The sequence below is a fragment of the Vanacampus margaritifer genome, chromosome 5 (assembly GCF_051991255.1).
Source record: "Vanacampus margaritifer isolate UIUO_Vmar chromosome 5, RoL_Vmar_1.0, whole genome shotgun sequence".
NCBI classification, from domain to species: Eukaryota; Metazoa; Chordata; class Actinopteri; order Syngnathiformes; family Syngnathidae; genus Vanacampus; species Vanacampus margaritifer.
The window spans coordinates 8,433,404-8,456,323 of NC_135436.1; the positions used below are offsets into that span (position 1 = coordinate 8,433,404).

Sequence of the window (22,920 nt, forward strand, 5' to 3'; positions counted from 1 at the left end):
TGCCATCTATTGCAAAGGAACATTTACTGTATTGAGATTAAATTCCAATTCACATTTGCTCACCCAAAACTTACTTCCTTATTTTGAAGGGCAAAAACAAACTCCATACATGGAATTAGTTGTCTTTTTATTTGCATGTTATGCATTTACAAAAAAACACCCTTTTTTAATAACAGGACTGCAGAGCTAGAACACCAGCAAATTTAGAATCGGTACAACCACAAACCTTAAAACACAAAGTGGTATTGTCAGTTTTATAAGAGCCAGCTGCAAAACAAACTCAGACACACCACAACATCAGTTCTGCCTAATGTGCAGTTTACATCACTAGCCGGGATGTTTTAGACAGTTTCTCAAAACTAAGTACAGTATCAAAGACACAAAATAAATTTGTCAGAAAGCAGGTTGTAATCAAGTAACCTACAGTATAAAGAATTATGCAACATACTATGTACTGTATATATACTGCATATTGTCATCTACTATACACATACTGCAGACAGTCACAGAATGAAGACTACCCCGACATACTCAAAAACTGAAACGGTTCTATTCACATTTAACAAGAAAGATGCCATCAAACAGTGACCATGATATAAAATTCACCAATATATATATATATATATTTTATTTATACGTAAGTCATACCTTTAAATAAAGCATAGACTGGTATAAAACAGGTATACAACACCAAGTGTACACTGTAAAGGCATATCTTGTATATAATCAAGAGATAGTTAAAACATTGCACATAAACGGGTTGAATATACGGGAAAGAAAGGTCATGCTACAGCAACAGATCCCAAAATAGGCTGTAAGATCAACACATTATGCTCGACAGAATTCACTGACAACTAAACATGAAGTGCTCTCAACTTCACATAGCAGAAACATGCAACTTCAGAGATGAACCCAACGGGGCAGAACCAAACCAACACCTTGTTTCACACATCAAATGGTTTCTTTTTCTAAAAAATAAATGATACATTCTTCTTCTTCTTCTTTTTTTTAATACATACATAATTCAGCATTCCAGAAACATAATTTGGACTTTCAAAAACAACACCTGTCCATTTATTGCACACATTAGTTCACAAAAATAGTTGGGGCACTTTTCAGCAAACAGCAGCATTTCCATTGTATACACATATATTTAAAAAACACACTCACACATACACACAAGTTTAAAAAAAAAATACAGACACCACAGACACAACAAATAAAGAGCATTTGATGAAAAAAATAGAGAAAAACTTTTTGTTTGATAATGTGCAACTAGAGTAAATAGGTCCATTTACTAAGGCTAACCTCTTGGTTGCACAACATTGTACAGTTTTTTTCTTCTTTTCTCTCTTTTTTTAAGGGCAAGACAGCAGAACCCCTTCAATAAACTCCATGTACTGCTTTTAATGATTATCTTATTTTCTGTGCAAGTACTGATTGCCATGGCAAATCCTCAAATGAGATAAGAGAACATTTGGTCCTATGGGTGAAAGCTTGATTTTTCGGCAGACAAAAAGTCAAATGGCACAACTTCAAAAATGTGGCTGACACAATGGCACGGTGTGACAAAATCTTAAGACAGTACTCACTGAATTTGAGTAACAGTTACATAATCGCATAATGTTCATCTCAACAATCAACTCTTCTACATGAAAAAAAGAAAATAAGAAAACGTTTACATCCTACTATTTAAATCTAATGTGGCAGCTGCAAAGTCTACAGAGGTTAAATATAGTTAGCCAGTCAGTAGCATTCAACTAGTGGATAAAAAGAACGTGTGGATGTGTGTCATTACCTTCATCAGCATCAGCAACATCTTGAAACAGAGTTGCAAGGACGTGAGGTTTCTCTCTCCCCACCCCCTCAAAAATAAAAAAATAAAAATAAACAACTACGGCATAACATCTGTCAAGTAATCTCATCACAAAATACCAAGCAGCTTTGCTCTGATTGAAAAAGTGGCCACAGGAAAGAACACGTGTGTTTTGGGATCATCACGCAGGGACAACATTTTGGAAACGACAATACTCATGTTGTAACAAACTTCCAACTGCCATGCAATATGCTTTGCATGACTGTTATGCAACTAGTCACTTTACAAATAAAGATCACACATTTATGTGTTCCAGCTGTTCATTTCTCTTTTTTGGGGGACATTAAAAGGGGAAAATGTGAACCCAAAAGTGTTGCTATTGCATTTGGATTTAGTAATAAGAAACAATGTGTGAAAAGTGACAAAAGGGCATCAGCAAACGGGAAGAAAGACAATATTCAAAGGAAATTACATTTTATGATCAAATAACACTAACAAGCCGGATCGCAACCGGCATGAAATGCTACATTGCGATTTGTTAGCACTTGTTTGACAATATAACACTGAAGCTGTTTGAAAATCTTGGCATGACTTGAAATATGAAGGTATCACCCTCTACAGTCATTGAAATCTTTGCTGCTTCACTTTTCACACTTGTGATTCTAACCAGCATTTACATTTTTTTTTTTATTTTGGTATGACCGTTTTGTTTTTGTTTGTTTAAGTTAGACTCAAAACATAAGAGAATGCCGTTTCTTAATACATAATAGAAAAGCAGCGAGAAACAAAAGTGCTTTCTCCTCCTGATTGCCAACCTATTGATCTGACTAATGCAAAATAGATGTGACAGACCATCAAGTCATACGATCGCCTTCAAAGTTGACTTTTTCTTGCCATTTTCCAAACAAAGCCAGATGGACATGTGAGGCAATCCACAACTTTAGACCACAACTCTGTAATTGAGCGAAAATATTGTTCAGTACTTGCCAGGGATAGTAACGTTGGCTTAAAAATAAAATCAAATAAATCAGAAAAAAATGGTTGCAGAAAAATCATGAAAAACTGTCACTTTATGCATTCTATTTAAAGCATGTGTACAAACACACACCTGACATCATTTTTCACAACAGTCGGCATACAGTTTACTGCATTCAGGCGGGAAACTACATTAAGATACTGCAATAGACAATATTGACATTTAAGTGCCTGTTGCGACAGGTGTGTGCCCATAAAAACTGACATTATAATTGTAAAGGAAAATTAAAAAAAGAAAAGCTCAGTTTGTGAAGCCTTGATTTGTTGATGCTGGCAAACTCAAGTGCGCTTCATCTTTTTCTCAGGCACTTTCCAAAAGGACAAGGCTTGAATTTCACATACCTCCAATGGCAGTGCAAATGGGATAACTAACCCTTGTTTCAAAACCTTCTCAATGTGTTAATACAAAAAAAAAGGGGGAAAAGGACCTTACCTTGCTCATTTTATGGTGGAAAACCATCACCAGGGTAACCAAAGTCTTGAGAAAACTTACGTTACTTATGTCAGTGATGTTTTGAAATGTGACCGTGTCCACTTTATCTTTTTGGCATCAATATTCCGCAGATTTTCCCATTGGACACGACTACAAAGTAGTCCAAAAAGGACAAAAAGAAGACTGGAATCACTCAATGGTGATAGAAGCCAACTCCTTGGCCGGGATATTCTGGCCCCGATAGTGCTCTTGGTCAAACACCTCGGGTGAACTGCAGCCTTCTCTGTTGTCCATCTTGGTCTCCTCTGCCAGGGCAATAGTGCCGCCAGCATGCATCTTGAAGGAGGCGGGAGCTTCCAGGGGATCCATGGAATCAGGTGAAAGGAAGCCAGGCGAGCTCTCACAATTCTGGGTCGAGGAGGACACCTGGGAGATGACTGGCGTCTGGATTGAGGAGGAGGAGGAGGCGGCAGTGGTAGTGGATGTGGGGGTGCTGCCCGCATAGGCAGGGTGATGTTGGGATTCTTCCAATTCATATTGGACTCCCAGCACCTCCTCCTCCTCCTCCTCCTCCTGAACATGGCTCAGGTAGTCGGGCACGAGGAAATCACTATTTGGAAGAGAGAGAAAAAACACAGCCCTATCACTTCTACCCTGACACTTTTAATATGATAAAAAGCAATTGCCATTTTGCCACTTGCTAATGACTGAAGATGACATCAATGTTGCTCAGGGCTCAGGCAACTAATCAGTGCTCACCTGTGATTGGTTGTTACCAGAGACCTGAGCAACAATAATTGGTTTTCCATCTACCCATTTTTATGAAATGCAAAAATAAAACTGAATCGAAATGCTAGAAATTCAAAAAAAGGCCCAAAATTCGCAAAAAAAAAGAGAAATTTTTACGCTTAGAGGGAGTGGATTTTGAAGCGTATCAAAAAAAGGAAAATGCTAATTTTGGCTATGAAAACAGGTTTTGCGAATAACCGCTCACATGACTGGATACACGTCGCACGTTTTGACTGGATATTACGTCACACAGACGTTTGTAGTCCCAAAGCAATGTTGGATGATAAAGTAAGGTTTGTTTGGGGGGAACGACGAAACAGAAATTTGAATTAAGGAAGCGAATATTAATGCTATTTTAGATTGAAAACAGCAAAGAAACACTACAGTTTATTAAGAATTACAAAAGAAAACTCATACAATGTCATCACACGGCCAGTCGTTTCCTGGTCTTCTTCTTTTAAATTACTGGTGGATCACATCTCTATGGTGTACAGTATAGGTGGCGGAGTCCCCTTCTCAATATTCGCAAAAGAAGAACAGATGGAAATGGGCTAAGTCACATGTTTGTTTTGCGCATTTTCAGTAAATTCGCTTAAAAAATTTGAAACAATTAGATGGAAACCTGACTACTGATGTCATCTTCAGTCAACAGCAAGTGGCAAAATGGTCACACCCCAAGATAAAAACGGATTTTACTGCTTAACCTACCTACCTATCCATTTATCAATCCATTTTACCTAGCTAGCCTACCTATCTATCTATAATCCACTAAGGCAATATTAACCCGAAATCATATTTAGACTAGTGGGGCTGCATAGAACATATAATTGTCAAAAACATTTTTGGGTTGACTTCCTCTTTAAATTGTGATGCAAAACTGAATCCAGCGAGCTAGACTACAACATATGACATCTATATCTCAAGTTTGTTCTGTCTGAGGCTCTGTGGAAGGTGAGCATTTTACAAGTCAATGAAGGTCATATGACAGAGTATGCAAACTCTTTGTCCTTCATGTGTGTAGGCATGGGCCGATATTAAATTCTGAGGTATGAAAAACCATCAGCAAATATATAGTGGCATCATGGTATTAAAATTACAGCACTAAAATGTAGTAAATAAAAACAGTATTTTCCCCAATGATCACAAATCTATTTACACAAAAACAAAAAATACCTGTATTTGGTACATTAAGAAAGTGTACCAAGTATAAATAAATAAATAAATGTTAACACTCTTCTTCCATTTTAACTCTTCTTGACAAGTCACAGTATCTCATCATAGGGGAGCTATTTTTAGAACAGACCTGTGGTTTACTCGTGTTGACCATGAGGTCAGCTAGTCCACAATAGCACCTATGCGTTGTACAGTTGCTGCAATTGTCTCTTTCATCTAACCCCCCTTCTATGTGCGTAACTGCTCGCCGAGAAGAAGAAAGGGGGAAAAAAAGCGACTGGCGTCCAATTTATTTCAATGTGCTTGGCAGAGTACAAGGTGACCTACATTTTAAATGTAAATTTTAGAAAGTAAAAGGTACTAAGGGGGAGTGGGGTAAGTAGTGCCAAATTTGTGTATTTTACGCAAGAGGATTACAGGAATGCATCCAACTAAAATATGTTCATATAGTTTAGGATGTTGTGAATTCCTGGGGGCAATCACTTTGGATCTTCAATAAACTATTTTTGAAATATAGCTTTAGAAAAAAAAAGTGGTTTTGTGGCACAACTTGCCCCCAGTGCAGGGTAGGTTAGAATTCAGTGGGGTAAATTGTGCCATTGATAACTGAAGTAAAAAAATATCATTTTAATCTCGATGATGCGATAAACAATAATGCTTTATAAAAGGAAGACAAATTCAATACAAAACTTTGATCTGCAGGTTTTAGAGGCTTTTTCTTCTCATTCTTTTCCTGTTCAGCCTTTTCATCTTCTCTTTCTTTGTGAGCTTTCTCCGATGCCATTTTCTCAGGTGTGTCAGTCACAATTCTTGTTTTCACTTTCTTTTTTTTAACAATTTGGTGTTTTCTTTCTGTGGATTTTGGCAAGGGAAAAATCATTTCTGAAGATACATAACCCAAGTGAGCAGAACAACCGGATATGTCACTTGGTGAGTGCTCCCTATATTATTTTTATGGCCGTCCTGCAGATTTTTATTTCCTTTCCAACCTGACGTATGGTCTTCCCCTCTTTCACTGCTCTTTCCAACTCCTCAAGAGGAGTTGAAAGCCTGTCAGTCTTCTTTTTGTCTGGCGGCATAATTAAATTTGGTCAAAAATTAAGAATGGCATATACTTTTAGTGATCAAATGTAAGAATACAGTTTACAACAACAATGAAATACAATAAAGTAGTATAGAGTAAATAATCATATAGGGCCATTGGCACAGCTTAACCCAGGTCCTTTGGCACAAATTATCCCAAGCCCACCATTTTGAAAAAATGCATCCCCAGCTGTTTTGAGCCAGCATCATGCCAACCATATAGACTCATGATGTAGCTTACTAAATCACTAAAACATGTAGGAATCGTTTTCAAAGTTGTCTATAATTGTTCAAACACAGCCTAAAAAAAAAACTTTTTTTTAGGCTGTGAAAATCTTACTTTGGAGGGCAAAAACGTTATTTTTGAACTTGTATGTGCTTACCTCTCAAGCCATGTGTCTCTTTTTTTACCGGATGAGCGAAATGGATGTCTCTGGATGTGGTCACATGACCAACTTCTTCTATGATTTTCTAAAAAACATTGGTGGAACTACTTGCCCCTTGGCACAAATTACCCCACTCTCCCCTAATGATATAAGAACATGTGAAACATCACCAAAAAGAAAACCACAACATTCAATATTTTTTCATGTTTTGGTTGGTTGCCTCATCAACATTCAGAGAATTCATACAGCACATCTTTTAGCTTATCAGAAATTTCTTGGACGCTGGTGCTATGCCATGGATGTGTGTTCATGTCGTTGGAACGTTTCGTCACATTTCTACGAGCTGTTGTGTAATTGTAAATTAGAAATAATTTTCCACAATGAACAAGCGCACACCTATTTTCAATTGAACTGTCATCGGGGCTATCGCTACGTCAAGTGTGGTTGTTTCTCCTGGCAAACGTTTTGTATGTTGGAGAGTGTGAACTACTACTTCATGGCCGGTGTATCCTTTGTGGTGTCGTAAATGTTTTGCCACTAGTTGCATACACCAGCTTCTTCAAGCACAACATACAGAAAGAAGTGCCTGGCTTTCTTAGTTTCTGGCAGCAGCTCCCTGAAGGCTTGTCATCTCCACCCCTTTCTTCTATCCAAGCCCAGTGCTTTTTGTTTTTAAGACAGTTGACAATTAGGACGTCGTCCACTGGCTACATGAATTTACTCTCCATTTTTCTGATATCATTCTAGTAAAGCAACCGCCAGCTTGGATGCTGTGTTCAAGATCACTATGAAATAACGGTCAACTTGGAGGAGGAAATGAAGTGTTGCAAGTTTTTATTGTCTTTATTTAATATATATACTGTACTGAATCATAAACAAAAGCCGGAGATCCGGCAAGGTGCCGGAATACTTTAAGCCGTGAACCTGTGTTGGTTTTTTTTGGACTGAAAGCATCTGTGTGTTTTGATTGTCTGTAACTTGGGACGTTCCCACATGCTACACCTGCGATTCAAATTTTGTATCGCCGCAAAGCCAGTGGCCGGCCACTCGTGAAACTTTGTGGCAGAACCTCGCACGCTATGTGAGTGCTGAGTGGAGTTCCGCCGCATCGCTCAGTGTGCAACTGCCTCAAGTACCATCATCAGAACCAAGTGTTCATCAAAAACAAAGCAGAGATTTTATTACTAAAAAGTTAATTTGATATTTTTGCTAGCCACTGTACCTTTAATGCAGTTTGCACATCAACACTGCACTTGAACATTACGCGCAGTTTGAACATTTAATTCAGTGATTCTTACACTACGACACTAGAGGAAGCCTGCATATAGTTGGGATCAAATGTTCGGGTACCCCAGGTAAAAAGTGGTATTATTGTGCATAAACAAGCCAAGAGAGGAAAAAAAGTTGTATTTTAACCTTATCGATCTGTAGAACTTGTTTCCAAAATGCACCAGGCTTGCCTGTATGTTTATTTATGAATTAAAACACTGATTTTTGTGGTGAGGACGTAGACTCTCTTCTATGAAGTCCACATTTGTACAAGTATCTCTTTATAGTGGAATAGTGTAGCACAACTCTATTGCTCTAATGCTAGATCTTTCTGGAGGAATCGTGCAGTCAAACGTGGGTTTTGACTTGCTTTTCTCACAATCCTGCAAGTTGTTCTGTTTAACTTCCACTGTCCCTGATGACTGCCATTTCTTAATAACATTCCAAACAAAGAATATAGTCTATGTCTTCTTATAGTCTACTGATTGTTGGGGCAAGGTCAGATCAGTCTGACATCACTGACGTCATTATAAAATGGAGGGGGGGATGCATGCTAAAACTCTGCAGGGTGCCCAAACTCTTCTGCAGACCCCATTATTTCATTTTCTGTTATTTTGAAAGTGTAAATTATGGGGGGGATCTAACTTTTGTTATATGAATGTCTCGTCTGTAATTTGGTGCCTTTTGGAAATGTTTTTCCGTCTCGCCTTGGCTTGTTTATGCATAACAATAATACATTTTACCTGGGGAGCCAAACTTTCGATCCCCACTGTAGCTCTAGTAGTACTCGTACCACACTTTGAGAATCATCGCTTTTACTTGAAATTTTTGGCTGTTGTCATTGTGGTCGTCGCGAAACTCACTCTAGTCCATTTAATTTGATGGACTTTTGACAGCAAACCCAACTAAATAAATAAGTCACACTTCTGATTAAACGCAACACCTCAAAAACATGTATACATATGTACTCTATAAGAATCAAATAAGAAAACAGAGTTAAAGTACATTTATGTGATATACTGAATCAATGATAGAAATATTGTCTGACCCTGATGTGATCTGAGTGAATGATGGGGTCAGTGCCCCTGGACTCCTCACCTGCTCTGGAAGTAGTTTGCTAGTTCAGATGCCTCATGGTTCAGACTCCTCAGGTGTACAATTAAATTGCCAGAGTTGGTGAACATGGCGCCGCACGTTTTGCACTCATAAATCCGCGGCTTGCGGATTATGTGTCGGGAGACCCTCATGTGGTGCTTATATTCACCGAAGGACGTGAATGTGGCACTACAAATCTGGCACCGGAAACAGCGTTTACCTTCGTGCTTCAGCCGATGCATCTTAAGGGAGTAGGCCCGTGTGAACTTTTTCCCACAGCGGTCACACTGGAAAGGCTTAATGCCTAGTGGAACAAAGAAAATCAACAATTAGTGTTTTCATTGACAGAAATGAACTGAATCTGAATCTATTTACATTGGATGATTCCAATAACAAGTACATAAACAGTCCTTTTAATGAATCATATCACAATTTTGTACTAAGAGGTGAGGTGCATAATTAAAGAATAACGACAAGAAAGTGTTGACAACTGTACATATTAAATGTAATATTTGGAATGGATGAAAGACAGAAAAGTTGTCATGACTGATTGATGCACATGGTCAAAATACAGAAATTCTATGAAATGCAAGACTCTTTTCCATTGAAAGCGCATATGCGTGCATCGTGGCGTTAATGCAGGCATTTCCTCATTCTCAGGCAGGCTCGCTGCATGTTTGCCAATTTGGCAAACCAGTCCCATAATGTGCTTATGTCACCTACACATGGGAAGTTGAGGAAAGGTCAGCACTTAGACAACATCAGATATTTACAAATGTGCTTCGGCTGGCTAATTAGTGCGGCCAATTACATTGCGGAATCACTCCCAAGCCAGTAACAATCACCTCCATGGTGGCGAAGAAGATACACTCCTGACAAGTATAGTTCTCACCAAGGGATGAGGAGACATAATTAACAGAAGACGGAGAAGCCATGCTAATTGCTAATCTAATGATTAAGACTGAGAAACGTAATAATTTAACACCGGAATTAATTACTTTTCACATTAAGTCTAGCTATAACTGCATTAAAACAAAGCGTATCCAACTTTGAAGAGCAAAATAGAAGGCAGTTTAATAAGTGTCTGTTCAGGATCATAATGCTTGACATCTACACAAGACCAAAAACGAGAAATTATTTACGTTACTGCGTACACAATGTTAAAAGTAAATTAATATAGTATATTGAATATAATATCAATAATTTTGCTTTCACAAGAGTTTTGATTTTGAGATCTGCCCTTAAAATTACACTATAGTTTTTTTGTTTTGTTTTTTAAGCCAATTTAGATTTGGTCAGACCAGATAACCCATTCAAAAATATTAATTTAAAATGTATACAAGTATTTGTGTTTGAAATTGCCACACTGAAAATTGTTCTAGACAAGAAAATCCAGTTTGCTACTATTCACAATGTGAATTTAAGAAATGAAAACTTTTGATTGTATAAAAAAGGAAACCAATGTGCATTCATTATACAGTCAGATTTTGGTTGTTTAGTAAAACTGTTCAGGTCCCTTGGAGTAACCTGCAAAAAAAAAAAGCTCCTCAAAATTTAAACGTTGCTCCTCAAATAGTCATTGATTAGTAGAACTGCTCCTCAAAGGATGTCAACATTTTTCTGCTGTTATTTGTCTTAGTAAGTCACAGAATCCCATCACTGCTGAGCTATTTTTTAAAAAAAACTGTCGGATACTCATATTGTGCAAACAAGAAGCCTTTTTTTAGGGAAATGGACATTAATCAGAGAAAAAAGGCATCTGTATAGGAGACAATTAACTTCAGATGCCCTTAACTCTACAAGCAGCCAATCATAGTGTGCCCTGCTTAGACCCCTCAAAAAAGAAAAATATGAGCTCATTACCTGTGACAGCTACTATTCATGGTAATTGAGACCTCAACATTTTAAATCCATGATATCAACCGTCAAACCGGTAATTTGCCCGTGCCTAGTTGGCATTTAGTGATCTACATAACAAAATACAAGTGATCTGTAACATTTGGCAGGAATCAGCACGTCCAAATGTGTCAAAATCGTGAAAACAAAGGAGCTGTCTGAGGACATCAGCAGTGCGATTATTCACAAACACAAGACCTCCAAATCGTATAGAGTCATCTCCAAAGATTTTGGTAGCCCTGTTTCGGCAATGCGTAATGCTGTTAAGAAGTTTGACAAGGATGGAAATGTCAAGAACATCCATGGACGTTGAGGGAAGAGAGAAATTGATGACAGAAGTCTTGGATGGTTGGTGCGAATGGTGGAAAAAACACCACATTAAACATCCAAAAGACCTGCAAGCCAACCTGTAACAGTACCATACGCCACACACTGAACCAAAAATGGGGCTTCATTGGCGAAGATCATTCCTGAGACAGACGTGAAAAAGAATGGCTAACCTTTGCCAAGGAGTACCTGGAAAAAAAACAATTCTTTTGGGAAAATGTTCTGTGGTCGGATGAAAAATTTTTTTTTTTAGTTTAGTTTAGTTTACTTTTTGGCAATGCGCGCCAACAGTTTGTTTACAAACAGCACAATGAAGCTTCCAATGAAAAGAACACCCTCCCGACAGTTAAGCATGGTGGACGATCCATATTTCTGTGGGGCTGCTTTGCTGTATGTGATACTGGAGGCCTTGATTGTATCACAGGAATCATGAAATCAGAGAATTATCAACACATTCTAGGGGGACATGTCCTACCAAGTGTTGGACAACTTGGTTTGAGTCGAAGGTCATTGGTGCTCCAGCAAGACAAACACCCAAAGTACACATCCAAAAGCACACAGGAATGGTTAAAAAGGAAAAAAATACTGTTTTAAAATGGCCAGCAATGATTCCTGGTCTCAAGCCGATTAAAAAATCTTTGTTATGAGCTGAAATGTGCCATTGAGAAAAAAAAACTGAAAACATTCAAGAGCTTAAACAATTTGCAAAGTAAGAGTGGGGGGGAAATACCAGCAGAGAAGTGCAAGAAGTTTAGAGATGGGTACAAGAAATGTTTGGAAGCTGTCCTCAATGCCAAAGGGTGTGCAACCAAATATCAAAGAGGGGTTCCATTATTGCTGCACATGCTGTGTTTTCTATTTCTTCTTTGGAATTACATTATGTAAGTTGAAAAACAATTTCCTTTGTTGAATTACTTTACACATCCAATTAAAAGGTCCTGATGATATAAATTTGGTACATTTCCATTTATTTCTGAAGATATTGTCGGGATCATGCAAAAAAGAAAGGGGTGCCAATAACAGCAAGCAGGACTGTATGGTCACGAGCTGTGGGTCATGACTGAAAGAACAAGATCACGGATTGCAACAAGCCGCCGAAATGAGTTTCCTCCGCAGGGTGTCCGGGCTGTCCCTTAGAGTTAGAATGAGAAGATCAGTCATCTGGAAGGGACTCAGTGGAGCCGCTGCTCCTCTGTGTTGGGAGGAGCCAGATGAGGTGGCTTGGGCATCTGATTCTGATGCCTCCTGGACACTTCACTGATGAGGTATTCCAGGCATGTCCCACCGTGAGGAGGCCACGGAGAAGACCCAGGGCACGGCGGAGAGACTATGCCACCTAGCTGACCAGCAAACACCTCGGGATCCCCCCGGAAGAGGTGGACAAATGGCTGGAGAGAGGAAGGTCTGGGCATCCCGCTGCAGCCCCTGTGACCCAACCGGATAAGCGGAAGTAAATGTATGGATGGAGGAATTCATAGGCTTAATGTCTTTTACAAAGTCCAAAAATACCAGACTTTATGTTAATAAATTGTATGTTTCAGATTTCCACTTATTTTGGATATTTTAATCACTGGCATGGGCAGCCACATGCAACAACAATTTGAGGGTAACACCTCGTCCTGATATTTTACACGACACAGAATTTTTCTCTGAAACTATCATGATGTCATGTTTGCATCATTACCTACCGGAGTGTATGAGCATGTGCTGTTTCAGGTTTTGAATGCGTGTGAATCGAACTCCACAAGTTGGACACTGAAAGGGCCTGTCCGGGCCATTGGTGCCAGGCCGGGCTGACGGGCCAATATAGAGGTGGTATGGATATTGAATACCTTCTAATCTGAAACAACAAAAAAGAGGAAGAACAGATTCAGCTTCCAAAATAACGAATTACATATAGTTAAACAATGCGTCTTTGACAATTTCAGTCTGTAACAAACATTATTATTATTTCGTACAGCTCTTGGATCTCTTAGTTAGTTGCTAGTTGGAGCAGACGTGAAAATATGTTCAGATTCTTACTGCAATTTAAAAACATATAAGGATAGGGCTCTATTTTCATAGACAGCGCAGCTGTGCCGTGGCACAAAGGCACTAGACTACAGTGATTTCGCCAATTTGGCAGACCGGACTCTGCCAAGCTGGGCGGGCAGTGTCTTGGAGATGTGCCTGGTGGAGTGACTATTTTGTGGCAGAAAGTCAACCTATTTAATTCCTATGTGAACAAAGAGCATCAAATCCTCTGTATCCTTGTATTTTATATTTTTAATTATCCCACTGGGCAGAACAGCTATGGTAGGGTGGTGGTACTCCAAGTACCCACTTCACAGCGGAGATGTGCTTGCGCGATGTTGAGAATGCAGTGCACGAATAACACGCCACATTTAAAAGAAATGAAAGAAGTCGCTTTCACTGGCCATGATTGAAGTCAGCTTTGACCTCTCCCACAAAGGCGAAACTCTCCCTCTCCTGCACTTATCTGCAAAATTACCAACATCAGGCCCAAGCACCATATGATTGCCATTGATAGAACATTTAAATTCATTACTTAAACAGGTGTGTGACAACCACTTTGGGGTTTTACGCCGTATGGCATTGTCTATTCGGCTAATGACTTGCTTTGCTAAAAGTCTAAACAAATTGCGATACCTTTCGTCATCCTCTGCATGTCCTCCAGCATTAGAGGTACTTTGAATTGACGGCAAGCCCTCTGACACTCCCTCATCCATTGATCCTGAAATAGAAAAAAACACTGAAACGACTCATCATAGGTGATCTTCTCAATTTATATTGTTCATTTCTCTCCAAAAAGTATCTTTAAATCCATAAGAAGCGTGACAATCAAAGAAGATGGGGGTTGAAAGTGCGCACATTTTGGAAATAATTTGTTGAAAATCCTTCAGTGGGGAAAGTGTGAAAACATTTTTTTAACTACCAAAACCTGAATTCCTGAACAGTTTCCATTAAATAATCACGAGGGAAAAGAGATACCTGCTTAGACATTGAAGTCAGTAGAGTGCAGAAGCATTTTAACAAAACTAAAACACATGAGCCACAAAGTATTATTTTCTAACAGAACTATCTCACCTATGGATGATGATTGTGGACTGATGAGGAGATCCTCCTGAACCTGCTCACTTCCTGGCACCGTCTGTTGATCACTGAGTGAGCTCTGGGAGGCACTGACAGGGTGGGAGGATGCCTCTTGGACCTCCTCGTCACTGAGGCGCTCCACTTTCACCCTCACATCATCTTCCTCAGCTGGCACAGGTGGTGACACTGCCTTGGAGCTTTCACACGTCAAAAAGTCACTTAGTCGACGACCAACCGCCACTTCAGAAGTAACTGTTGCCGCCTGCTCCTGGCACCGGGGGCTCTCTGGGAGCTTTGATTTGTCCGAGTGGAATCTCCTATCAATGCCGAATGGGAATGTCCAGGGAAAGGCCAGGGAGGATTCCACAGGATGCGCTGTGCTGTCTGAAAACGAAGGGGACGGATTGGGGACTTGTGGGGAGGTAGTGACCATCTGTGTAGTACATTTGAGTGGACTCTCAGGGGAAGCCATCGTTACAAAACTCTTGCGTTTCCGGCGAGATTCACGGCAAACGGGAACGTTTCTCTCTATCACACTACAGTCAGATGACACAGGTGACACGCTGCCATCAAGTGGCGTTAGGGCACAGTTTGAAGAGGCACTCTCAGGTGCTGATTCAAGGGGTTTGCCTGCTGGAAGTGTGTTGTTGCTGTTGCTACTTGGACTCCATAGAATACTGGACTTCATGAACTCTGAACACGTACTTGCTACAGCAAACATCTGCATGTAACTCGCAGCTGCAAGGACATCGATAATATTTTCTGTGCTGATGGAGAGCGTAGATGTGTAGGCGTATTCCAGCAAAGGAGCAAAGCCACTAACTGTCACATGGTGAAGGTCCAACACAAACTTGTCCTCCTCCTCGGGCCGACCCAACAGTTTGGAACGGAAGAATTCACTGCAGCAAGCCAAAACCACTTTATGGGCCAGGAAATGTTTGTCTTGCACCCTGATGGTAACATCACACAAGTGACCTTGGTTACGCAAAGTGTTGAGCTTCTCGAGCATCTCCTGGCTGTGGGATGTCGAGCAATGGGTAAAGGTTTTGACTCCCATGTTACTCAGCTTCTGAACATGTAGAGGAAAATGTGTCCTACGAAAACAAACAAAGTATTTAGTACACAATTTTATAGAGGGTTACTACTTTCCAGAATTATATTAGATTCTTTATGTCACTTGCTTGTTAAATTTATGAGCCGCATGCCAGTAACAACCTTAAAGTCGAATGGCCACACAGTCCGGTAAGCCGCATGTATTACTTATACAGTATAGTGATGCCGGTAACATGTGTCAGTATTAAAAAAAAAAAAAAAGGATAAAAAGTTCAGAATTCCAGCTTTTATTTTACGGTATTTAAGTCTAGATGTGTTAAACAACTGTTGGGTCTGATATTACAGATCCCCTTAGTTACTGACCGTGCACCAAGGAAAAAGGAGGCAGAAGCTGTTGCTTTGTTTTATTGCAACCGCGGCTGGGAGAGGAGAGGAGGCGCGAGACCTTAACTCACGCTCGGCTCCTTCCGACTCTCTCTCCTCCCCCGGCCACCTCGTCGCTTTTATTACAGTTAAGTTTCAGTTTCGTTTCATACGTCATGGAAAAATACAAAACATTAGAGAAAGTTGAGCGGCGCCTCTAAACGACAGTTGATAATAATAAAACACAAAAATATATACAGGATATTCTTTAAAATACACATAATGTTAAGACTACTGTTTTAAGCAACTTCACATTCCCTCCTGTTGTGGATTTAAAAGGATATCAGTAAATACTAAAACAATTAAGTTTTCTCAGTATTACTTCATTAATAGATTCACAACATTTGAACCATTCTCAGGAAATGGCGAAAACCCTTAACTTAAAGGGAAAAATTCCATAACTCCCCCACCGCACGGTGACGAGAACCTCTTGGTCTGAGAATGGAACTGGATTTGAAGTTAGGAAAACACAATAAGATGAGGGTCACACTTTTGTGTCGGTCTCCACAGTGTCAACATAATCCTCTACGCGTAGTAAGTTATATTGATACATCTGGGCCACGAACATACGGGCGACTAATCTCTTAGACATTGGGACAATACAGCAAGAACAAATAACACATAATAAGATAAACATTATAATGATCAAAGTCCAAACAATGTCTGAAAAAGGGTCATCTTCTCCTTTGTTCTTCTTCTTTTTTGACAAGAATCAGGGGGTAATCCCTTATCTGAGTTCGGTGACCTTTTTGCAGTGACTCTGGTGGATCCACGTCTCTCTCTCAGCGATTTTGAGAGCGGTGGGTGTGGTCAGGAGAACAACGAATGGGCCGTCCCAGCGTGGGCTCGACCATGTTTTCCTTTTTATCACCTTCACCAACACCAGGTCACCCGGGGTCACCGTTTCCTGTGCAGGAGGAAGAGAGGTAGAGGGCAGATCATTTGCTCTTGACACAGTCCGTTCTTTAAACAAGTCACATAACCATTTAGTCAGTGGATCTGCCTCTCCTGTTTTGTCTGACCATGGCTGATTTTAAATGGATGGCCATATTGTCAACGATGGTATTTACAAAATGGCTACCGTTATCACTCCACAAGACTCGTGGAATGCCATGTTCTGGTATTATGTGTTTACAAATAGCTTTAGCTACTGTGAGGGCGTTTGGATGTTTTGAAGGAACAAGTTCAACCCATTTAGTTAGTGAGTCTACTAACACTAAACAGTACTTGTGCTGACCACTTTTGTGTAGTTCAATAAAGTCCATGTGTAAAACTTCAAATGGGTAGGAGCCCACTGGGCATTTCCCTCTCTGTGGTCTTAAGTTTCCCTGAGCATTGTGACGACAACACACCATACATGACCTACAAAAAGTTTTAAAATAGGTTTGTAAGCCCTGTGGTATTGTCATTGTCTGTTCTACCATAGATACCATCCCTCCTGTTGAGACATGGGACTTGCCATGACTCAATGTGGCTACTGCGTGGAACAGACTGCGGGGGATGACTGGTCGGTCTTCTTTGTGGTAGAGGCCTTCTGGGGTGAGTTCAATGTTCATCATTTTCCATAGTGTTTTTTCTTTGTCTGGAGCGTTGTTTTGCATGTCAATTAGTACTTGTTTTGGAATGTTGTTGTGTTGTTGTGTTTCTTTGTGGTTGGCGAGCATGACGATCTTTGTTTTGTCTTGGCCTGCTTGCTTGGCTGCCAAATCTGCTTTTGCATTTCCTACAGAAACGGCGTCTTTTGCTGAGGTGTGAGCTTTGCATTTGCATACTGCTATTTTGGAGGGTAGCAGTACAGCGGCCAAAAGGTCAGTGAGTAATTTGGCGTGTTGAACAGGTTTTCCTGTTGATGTTTTCATTCCTCGTCGAGCCCACATGGCGGCAAAGATGTGCAATGTCGAGTGGGCATATTGGCTGTCGGTCCAAATTGTTACTGCTTTGTCTTTGAATAATTTACATGCTTCTGTTAGCGCGATGAGTTCTGCTGCTTGTGCTGACAGATTTCCTATTAATCGTCCGCTCTTCAGTGTCTTTTGTTGTGTGACCACTGCATAGCCTGTGTTGGTGTTGCCTAGTTCATCTTTGCTTGAGGAACCATCTACAAACACTGCTTCTCCTTCTTGTAAGGGTGTGTCTAACAAATCTCTTCTTGGTTTGCAGATTTCCTCGGTGGCTTCTGTGCAACTGTGTGGTGTCCCATCTGTCTCCACTGGGAGGAGACTTGCAGGATTGAGAGTGCTGCATCTCTTGATGGTAAGATGGGGTTGGGACAACAGTACAGCTGTTAGGCCAAGATGTCTTGCTGGTGAGAGAAATGACATCTTTGTTTGAGTCAAAAGAACATCTACTGAGTGTGTTACTAGTAGAGTGGTGGGATGGAACAACACCAATTCGGCGGATGCTTGGACAGCCATTGCTGCGGCACACACTGCTTGGACACACTGGGGCAGGGCTCTGGCGACAGCATCAAGTTTCTTTGAGTAGTAGGCCACTGGTCGCATTTGTGTACCATGTTGTTGGAGTAGGACGGATGTCATGAATCCGTCTTTGCAGTCCACTGTTTGGGTAAACAGTTTCTTGTAGTCGGGTAGGCCCAAAGGGCCTGTGCTTGTGATGGTCTGTTTTATCTGATTGAACTTGTCATTAGCTATTTTCGTCCATGTGATGGGATCGGCCAGGGCGATGTCTTCTTGGTAAATTAAATCCACCAGTGGTTGCGTTATTTCGGCGATGTCCAGAACCCATAGACGGCAAAAGTTCACTAGGCCTAGGAAGGCCATCATCTGTCTTTTGGTCTTTGGTTTGGGGGCATCAAGGATAGCTTGTTTCCGATCAGGGGTTAGTTTTCTTCCTTCTGCCGATATGATGTGACCTAAGAAAACTACTTCGGTCTGAGTCCACTGTAGTTTGGTCAGTGAGGCTATGTTTCCTGTCTTTGCCAGGTGTTGACACAGTTTCACTGCTTCTTCTTGATTTTCTTCTTTGGTTGGACTGGCGATGAGAATGTCATCTACGTAAATCAAGATTTGAGTGGTTTCACTGTGTTCATGGAGGCTCAGACAGTTGTTGATTTCTTGAGAGAAAATGGTGGGGCTCTCTGCATAGCCTTGGGGTAGTCTCGTATAGGTGTACTTCTTTTGATTAAAGGTGAAACCAAACCAATGACGGGCAGACTCGTGCAATGGGATGGAAAAGAAGGCGTTGCTTAGATCAATTACTGTGAACCATTTCTGTTCTGGCTTCAGCGCATTGAGTAGAGTGTGGGGGTCGGGGACGCAGGGGGCTCTCTGTTTTACTGCCTGATTTACGGCTCTTAAGTCGTGGACCATTCGCCAGGTCGTGGTGTCTGCTTTCTTTACTGGAAAGATTGGAGTGTTACAAGTTACCTTGGGGGCTTCTATGAGCACTCCAGCTTTTACCATGTTCATGATTACTGGTGTGATTCCTTCTTTGGCATCAGGTTTGAGTGGGTATTGATTGATTCGTGGGCGATAGTTTGTTCTTGGTTCAATTGTTACTTCTGTGGCTGTGGTCATTAGGCCCACATCGGTTTTTGACGCTGACCACAGCTGAGGTGGTATTTGATCCATGGCGTCTTTTAGTGCCAGGATCGTGGTTTCCTCCGGATGTCATGTACTTAGGTGGGTGCTGGGGACAAATGTTGTCACCCAGTTTAGTTTTTTCCTCCAGACCACGTTTCCTGATGACATGATGCGTTTAAATCTTCCATCTTGACATGGGGTCCACGGAAGTCGTTGTTCGGACCATGTTACATCTCTTATTTTTGATCCTATGTCTTTCCATCTCCAGCCTGTTGGTTTTGCCAGTGAAATGTGGAAGGGAATGCCAAAGCCTTCATATGTGGTTAATGCATATATGTAATCTGGAAAGATTACTGTGGCTGCCATCCATCCTGCCTGTTACGTCTTGGAGGCGGTCCACATATTTTTGTGCGCTTTCTTCAGGTTCTTGGCGGCATTGGCGGACTTTAGTTAAATCAGGTGGTTTCTTGAACACTGCGATGGCTCTTTCTAAAAGAGTATTTAGGGCGTTGTCTAGTTCTTGGCCTGGTTGGTAGACTTGGCCTCGTTGGTTGGCTGGAGCAAAGGCTCCTTGGAATCTTCCAACTCGATGTCCTGCGGTCAGACGTAGGACGCTTAGTAATTCATTGCCATTGAGGTGATAGGATCCATGTAGTTCTCTAATTGCAGCTGCCCATTTTTCAACGTTGTCTTCAATGGGAGGAACTGATGCGCATGCGGCTACTTTTTCTTCTTCGGTCCATGGGCGATAGAGCAGCAAGGTCTGTGGATGAGCAGGTTGACCAGGATTTGGCATTCCATAAGCTGGGTTGGCTACAGCTACCATGGGATATGCTGCCACCTGCTGAATGTCTGGGTATAATTTTGTTGTTGCAGCCAGGACGTCTGCTGTTGGTTTGTTTGATCTTGTACGGCTTCCAATAGGAGGGGAGGCTCCGTCCCCAAAACTCGTGGAGGTGGAATTTGGGGAGGAGGTAGACGGGGTAGGCGGTTCCCGCTGTTGGTTGACGTTTACTTCCTCTTCTGGATCATTTTGCTGTCGCACTTCAGCCGGTGCATTTCCGTTGTCTCTTCGTCTGGCGCCGGTTTCTTCCGTTGGTCTTATCTTCATCTGATACATTTTTCTTTCTGTCTTTTCCTTTTTTCTTTTCTCACTTTCCAAAATGCTTTCTGCCCTCATTTTACACTGTTTTATCCACACTTCAACAGCACGTAGTTGTGCTTCCAATTTTTCTACATTCTTTCCCTTTTTAATCTTCTTTGCTCTTTTCTCCACTAAACTTTTCTTAACTTCCTCTTTGTTCCTGACATCTCTCAAAGACGGGTTAAAATCATACTTGGTCACCCAGGATTCCAGATACTTGCACGCATTAGCGTCAAAGCTTGCAATAAATTTAACATCCTGGTGTTGTTCTATTTCTTTTCTCAATGACTGGCCCATTGTATCTATTGCCGAGCGGGCAGCAGTTACTCCCTTTTTTCCTTATCTCATAAACTCGCACAAAGTACACACCCACACAAAGACACACGCACACAACCACACACACACAAAAACTCACACACAAACACACACACTTAGTCTTTTCTGTGGTGCACCACTTTCTAATTTAAAACCATGATTTGTGTTTTAGGCGATTAATTTTAATCGCAGTCAGTTCTGTTCTGACCTAATAAATCTTTGTTATATTGAACACAGATATTTTGGTAACCAATGAGTGGGGAGGTGTAAATTATTACGTATTTACGGCAACGTTTAATTTCCTCTACCCGGGCACCCGAAAACGACACTTTTTTTTAACAAGTTAAAAACTAGTCAATAAAAGTATTTTGGATCTCATCTAATAAAACCGTGATCCCTTTGATGCCCGGATCATGTATACCATGGGTTTTTTTTCTCTTCTTCACGGGCCAACGCCCAAGCGCTTCTCTTTTACTCCCCACTTTTCTATTTTTCTCTTACTTCTTCAGTATATTTAGTGTTCCTTTTTTCAAACTTCTGTGTAAATCGTGATAATTAAACAGCATAATACCTGTTAGTCCTCTGTGCCGGTCTGGTTCGCAGGACCCGGTGTCCGGGCGAACGGCCGAGGCCGGAGCGACGAGACCCGTCACGCAAGGGGAGACGCTGTCGACAGATTCTCGGTGTCTTCGGTTCGGCGGCGGTCGTCCGTCCAGATGCAGGTCCCAGGTTTCGGCACCAATTAAATGTTGGGTCTGATATTACAGATCCCCTTAGTTACTGACCGTGCACCAAGGAAAAAGGAGGCAGAAGCTGTTGCTTTGTTTTATTGCAACCGCGGCTGGGAGAGGAGAGGAGGCGCGAGACCTTAACTCACGCTCGGCTCCTTCCGACTCTCTCTCCTCCCCCGGCCACCTCGTCGCTTTTATTACAGTTAAGTTTCAGTTTCGTTTCATACGTCATGGAAAAATACAAAACATTAGAGAAAGTTGAGCGGCGCCTCTAAACGACAGTTGATAATAATAAAACACAAAAATATATACAGGATATTCTTTAAAATACACATAATGTTAAGACTACTGTTTTAAGCAACTTCACAACAACTCATGACAGAGCGAGCACCTTCTGTTTGAACCCACCCAATTTTCAAGTGAACAAAACTATTGGAACAGACATTTTATTTTATGGTATTTAAATCTAGATGTGTTAAACAACTCAGCAAATAGCACCTTCATTGACTTCAATGGACTGCTTATAACATCGCCAGGGTGGTTAATCAAAGTTGTATGACAGCAGCAGTTGAAACCTGGAACATTCATTCATTTTTTGCAGCAGGTGCCTCCAACCAGTTATTCTCTATCGGGTCGACTCGAGGCTGTGCTATCCCAGCTGGCGTGGCCACTTAGAGCACCTTGTCGATGTGTGGGAAAACCCTGTGGTAACACGGTGGGATACATTCCAGCCACTAGAGGCTTTAAGCAGATATATTTTTGCAGCTCAAACATGAAATTATGGTGAGGGCATATGAAAGACGCTAGACAATGTAGCATCCATTATTCCTCGTCATATAAGTGGTAGTTGAGTGGAGCGTGGGTTCAGCACATTCAAAGGACGTGCCACCAGTATCTGAGAGCGGAGAGAATGGCTTGATTCTTGGCAATTTTGAAGCCTCATTTTCTATAGTTAATTTTTTTTTTTCAATCATTCAAACTTGGCAATATTTTTAAAAACACACTTCTACCTGGTGGGTCAAATGTCAAATTTCCATTTTAACATGGACTTTAAATAAAATAAAATTTGCTGTATTGCAATACCTCAGCATTCACAAGTAAGAGAACTTTATAAATTTTAGAGACAAGCTAAAAGTGTATTGTGGAAAGCTAAACAGCAACATTAATACGCTCTAAGGAAAAGAGAGGGTGGGTGATCGTGAATGGAGTGTCGAGGACAGAATGCCAGGTTATGTAACTACAATCGAGGCAAGCCAGGCTCATGTGGAGGCCAGTGCACTACAGGATGCTGAGCAGCTGCCTGTGAGACATGTGGAC

At 41.0% G+C, this 22,920-nt stretch overlaps 1 protein-coding gene across 3 annotated transcripts in view; it reads right to left on the reverse strand.

Annotated features, from left to right (window-relative positions):
• Positions 1-106: 106 nt before the first annotated feature.
• The window catches only part of zbtb44 (zinc finger and BTB domain containing 44), a 25,472-nt gene continuing 2,658 nt past the window's right edge, over positions 107-22,920 (reverse strand). For 2 of the 3 annotated variants that reach the window (XM_077565182.1, XM_077565183.1), the window contains exons 2-6: positions 14,390-15,489; positions 13,952-14,036; positions 12,991-13,142; positions 9,083-9,383; positions 107-3,894 (exon numbers count right to left, since the gene is read on the reverse strand). In XM_077565182.1, coding sequence (XP_077421308.1) covers positions 3,474-3,894; positions 9,083-9,383; positions 12,991-13,142; positions 13,952-14,036; positions 14,390-15,452 — 2,022 coding nt within the window. In that variant the 5' untranslated portion in view covers positions 15,453-15,489 and the 3' untranslated portion in view covers positions 107-3,473. The remainder of the gene's footprint in view (positions 3,895-9,082; positions 9,384-12,990; positions 13,143-13,951; positions 14,037-14,389; positions 15,490-22,920) is intronic. The other variant, XM_077565184.1, reaches the window with a different exon arrangement.